Source organism: Cupressus sempervirens, chromosome 2 (genome assembly GCF_028749045.1).
Source record: "Cupressus sempervirens isolate cs-2001-9-10 chromosome 2, ASM2874904v1, whole genome shotgun sequence".
In the NCBI taxonomy this organism is placed as follows: domain Eukaryota; kingdom Viridiplantae; phylum Streptophyta; class Pinopsida; order Cupressales; family Cupressaceae; genus Cupressus; species Cupressus sempervirens.
Genome location: NC_143119.1, coordinates 308278735 through 308282951, shown reverse-complemented (window position 1 = coordinate 308282951; position 4217 = coordinate 308278735). Strand labels below are relative to the sequence as shown.

The window sequence follows — 4217 nt, the reverse complement described above, 5'->3', positions numbered from 1 at the left end:
GGTTTAGAGCATCGCGGTGGCTAATTTGTTCGAGGAATCTGGAAGGTGGAGCTGGTTTTGTATTTGCAAATTTAATTCATGTTGTTTGCTTTAATTATTGAAAATTTTGTGGCATCTGGTCAAAGTTTTCTTAATGAAATAAAAGCTCTTAAACTTTTGTTGGGTTAGTATTACTATAACATGATATGTTGCTGCTAAATGAAAAAAGACTGATCATTAAAGTCAATGTCTAGAATGAAGAGAACCTGTGAAAATCAAATTAGTAATGGTTGTAGCAAGAGATGCACTATCAGTTGTACTCGACACCTCAAAAGTTTTTAATCTATTGATAAACCATTTATCTAAAAAATATTCCTAAAGAACTAGCGAGCACAACGATTGGGCACCCATGTGACTTGGTAGATGGATTATTTTTCATATGGACTCAATATTACTGTACATGAGAAAAGATAGAGCTGGCTTCCCCATCATTGGATCAATGGTTTTGTGAGGTTTGAAGGGTTTGTGGTAATCCAAAACCACTTGTTTAAGTTAATCTATTGAATGGTTTGTGGTAATCCAAAACCACTTGTTTAGGTGAAAAACCTAAAAGTTCGTTGAAAAGCCAAAACCACTTTGTTGGGTGACAAACCCTAAAGGAGGGGAAACAAAATTTTATGTTGTAAATGGGTACCTAACAAGGCTCAATGCCGGGACCTATCCTATCTAAATTTCTTATTGTAATTTCTCCCACCAAAAGCTTCTTTAGTGGTAGAAATTAAGGGAGGGTGTCGGAAAATTAATAATCCTCCTCTGACCATGTCAATTGTTGTTGTAACCAAACTACAGTTCTATTTAGTGATCTACTCTCCTTCCCTATTTTCCAGCTAACCAAACTGCAATACCAGTTGTATACTCCTAGAAATCTGAATAGTAGAAATCCACATCTCCCTGTGGACTAAGTCTTAAATGTGTGCAGCCAGATCTATATGAATAGTGAAAGTTATATTTTTGAACTGCTGTCACCATTTATTTTATTTTATTTTAATTTATTTTTTCACGCAGTTTGATGAGATTTTATTAAAAAATAGAATTGGTTACAACAACAATTGACATGGTCAGGGGAGGATTGTTAATTTTCCAACAATCTCTCGCACGTGAACGACTCGCAGAGAAAGACAAGTCTGATGATATGTTAAATAATGTTACAACATTGTGGTTTTAGTAAATATTTAGATTGTAAGATGTGACTGGAGTGCGGGAGCAAATGGTGAATCCACTTAAATCAGACGAGACCCAGTCGCAAGAGAGAAAGACGGGATCGGAGGATATATTTAATGATGGTACGACTTCTTCTTTTTAGTAAAATATGTGTCTTGCAAAGATGTGATTGGAGTTGTTTTGATGTGGTTGGAGTGCGGGAGAATAACATATTATTTTCTCTCACCGACAACCTCCGTCACCTCTCCTCTACTTGCGGTGTGTACTCTTTCTTGGAAATGCATTCGGACTTCTTAGCCGACAAATTCAGTGGACGAACGTTTCTACTGAAATCATATGTGTGGGACAATGCAGCAAGATGACTAATTTGATAAACTCATATATAAAGAAACCCTTCCCTTGGTAAATTTACATCAGTACAGACTCCCAAACCAGTGTGAGAAGTATTTGTTCCATGGCATCCTGCAGTTCTTCTGTGGAGCTTGGAAAAGCTTTTGAGCGGGTTTCCCCGCCATATCCATCTTCCTCTAAAAAGGCATGGAATGTGTTCATTAATCATTATGGAAATGATGTGAAACACACCCTCGCCGCCAACATCTATCATAAACTTAATCGCACAGGTCTGCGAGTGTTCCTTGATAAGGAAGCCCTTGAAGCCGGCGATATAATCCCCACGGGAATTGAAGAGGCAATGCTTAGCGCTTCTCTTCACATTGCCATATTTTCGCCCAATTACGCAAAATCTCCATGGTGCCTGTCAGAGTTATCCTTTATGCTCAAAACAGCTACCACAATCATTCCGGTCTTCTATCAAGTCGATCCTTCTGAACCGCGCTGGGTGGCTCAAGGAAAATATGCCTCTGCGTTTTCTGATTACGAAAAGAAAGGTAGATACCCGAAAGAAAAGCTCGATGAATGGAAAGAGGCGCTACAGAGATCATCTATTCTTTCTGGACGCGTGGTTGTGGATAATTTGTGAGTTTTTTCACTGGTTTTTAAATAGACTAGTTCATATCTCTGCTTGAGTTGTATTGACTGTAATTGATTTTCCCTACTCATGTAATGTGCCTAGTGACGAGGGGAAGGTGTTAAAGGATATTGCAAACGAAGTACTCAAGAAAATGGAGAAATTGCCATTACACGTCGCCAAGTATCCAGTGGGACTTGATTCCATGGTACAAGAATTGGAAAGATATATCGCCCGCGTGTCACTGTCTGCAGAGGGTGAGAACAAGCCAAAGATTGTGGGGATCGTGGGAGCGGAGGGAGTGGGTAAAACCACTCTAGCAAAGGAAGTATACAACAGGAAATACACCTCATTCGAAGACACCAGTTTTATATTTAACGTGCGGTGTGCAGCAAGCATAAGTGACATTCATAAAAAGCAGAAAAAACTTCTGATGGACATTGGCAATTTCAAAAGGAAAGACTTGAATGTTGAGAATTTAGAGGAAGGTAAAAATATTTTGGGTGCTCGCCTGAGATCTAAATCTGCTCTCATTGTCTTGGATGACGTTAGTGAGGAAGATCAATTAGATGCTTTGTTGCCAGAAAGTGCAAGGGATCAACTAATTGGACGTGGCAATTTGATCATTGTAACATCCCGTGAGTTGAGAGTCCTTACAAAGTGGGGCATCTCGTCCGATGCCATCTACAAAATGAAAGGACTCGATGAATCTGAGGCCCAAAACCTTCTGTGTTGGCATGCGTTTTCACAGCCTCGTCCGGAACAAGGATACGAAGATCTGGTTGAAGAGCTTTTGATTGAATGTAAGGGTTTGCCCAAGTCTCTCCGGAAGTGTGGAGAAGATGTGAACCACGGGGAGACTCAACAATATCACCAGAGCAGCCTCAACATGAATGCGTCCGACATCGAGAGGGAAACAATCCTTCCTCAACATTACCAAAATATCCTCTCACAGAAGGGCTACTCGTCAAAGGAAGAAATCTACGGTGCACTTCGCAACCCAATTCAGATAGAAGAGGGGGAGCAGGTAATATACATCACCAATCACATCCTTCCTTGTCTGTTTTTTATTATGTTGAATATTCAACATGAGGTATTTATTTGGCTTTTCCACAAAAAAACTACAGATTTGGCTTGATCAATCCACGGGAAAAATAGGGTTGAAGACGTCTGCGCGTTCAATGACCATCGCTTGGGGTGATGACAACAAGTATTGGCAGTGGGTATCAACAGAGGAGTCCAGGTTAGCTGTTTAGAGGAAGCAACTGGCTAAAATAGACCTTTTTTTTCTTCTTCGATTGCTTTTATGAAATAAGCCATTAATTTTTTAATAACTATTTTTGTTGCCTGTGTATAGCTTCGGAGAAGCAAAAGAGTTAGTGGAAGTGTGGTTCTTTAAGGTGTCTCAGCGGCTGAAATACACGCCCTTGTCTCCGAATACAATGTACACGGTGGCGTTTGTTGTGAAGATACAAGAGAGTAGAAAGCAGTGTTATCAATCGCCATTTGTGTTTTCTCTCCGGATGACCGACGGTACTTTCACAAAGTCTGCTCGATTTTTAGATGACTTGGGGAAGCCAGTCGAAAGTCATGGGGGACTTTGTATGACCCCTCTCAAGTATGCAGAGAATGGATGGATGGAGTTTGTTGTGGGCGAATTCTTCAGCGGCCATGCAAATGCGGTTGATGTGTCTATTGAAAATGACAACTGTGACTTTCCAAAAAGTGGTATTTTCTTAGATGGATTGAAGATCACACCTAAATAGCCACTAGTTTCTTCTCTTTTTATATATAGGTCATCAATCACATCTAATCTAAATTTATGAGTTTTTGTTATGTGAGAATATATCATCTTGAGTGTCATGTAGTGGCAAGTACTTGCTATTATAGTATTTTCATATAACTAGTGAATCCCTTGTAATTTGACATGAATGATATTGTACTAGTTCAAAGTTCACTAAAGATATTGTAACCCTAACGTAATTGTAATTATTGTAATTGTAAACCTAATTGTCTTACAAATAATTTAAATATTGCATTAAATCAAACA

At 39.2% G+C, this 4217-nt stretch overlaps 2 protein-coding genes across 2 annotated transcripts; both read left to right on the top strand.

The window, feature by feature from the left end:
* The first annotated feature begins 1654 nt into the window (after positions 1-1654).
* Positions 1655-2179, top strand: LOC149572310 (putative 2' cyclic ADP-D-ribose synthase BdTIR). The gene has a single exon (XM_089815810.1). It carries the CDS (start codon positions 1655-1657, stop codon positions 2177-2179), a length of 525 nt encoding a protein of 174 aa, XP_089671936.1.
* A 112-nt stretch (positions 2180-2291) lies between these two features.
* On the top strand, positions 2292-4003 carry LOC149572309 (disease resistance-like protein DSC2). Its single transcript, XM_089811036.1, has 3 exons — positions 2292-3194; positions 3295-3410; positions 3525-4003. The coding sequence occupies exons 1-3, from the start codon at positions 2322-2324 to the stop codon at positions 3931-3933; spliced, it is 1398 nt and encodes a 465-aa protein (XP_089667162.1). The 5' UTR covers positions 2292-2321; the 3' UTR covers positions 3934-4003.
* Positions 4004-4217: the final 214 nt, after the last annotated feature.

Excerpts from the sequence above, each read along its gene's own strand:
- LOC149572310 (XM_089815810.1), top strand. The coding sequence starts at position 1,655 with ATGGCATCCTGCAGTTCTTCTGTGGAGCTTGGAAAAGCTTTTGAGCGG.
- LOC149572309 (XM_089811036.1), top strand. The coding sequence starts at position 2,322 with ATGGAGAAATTGCCATTACACGTCGCCAAGTATCCAGTGGGACTTGAT. Across the intron at positions 3,195-3,294 it reads AGATAGAAGAGGGGGAGCAG|ATTTGGCTTGATCAATCCAC; the intron begins GTAATATACATC and ends AAAAAACTACAG. Across the intron at positions 3,411-3,524 it reads GTATCAACAGAGGAGTCCAG|CTTCGGAGAAGCAAAAGAGT; the intron begins GTTAGCTGTTTA and ends GCCTGTGTATAG.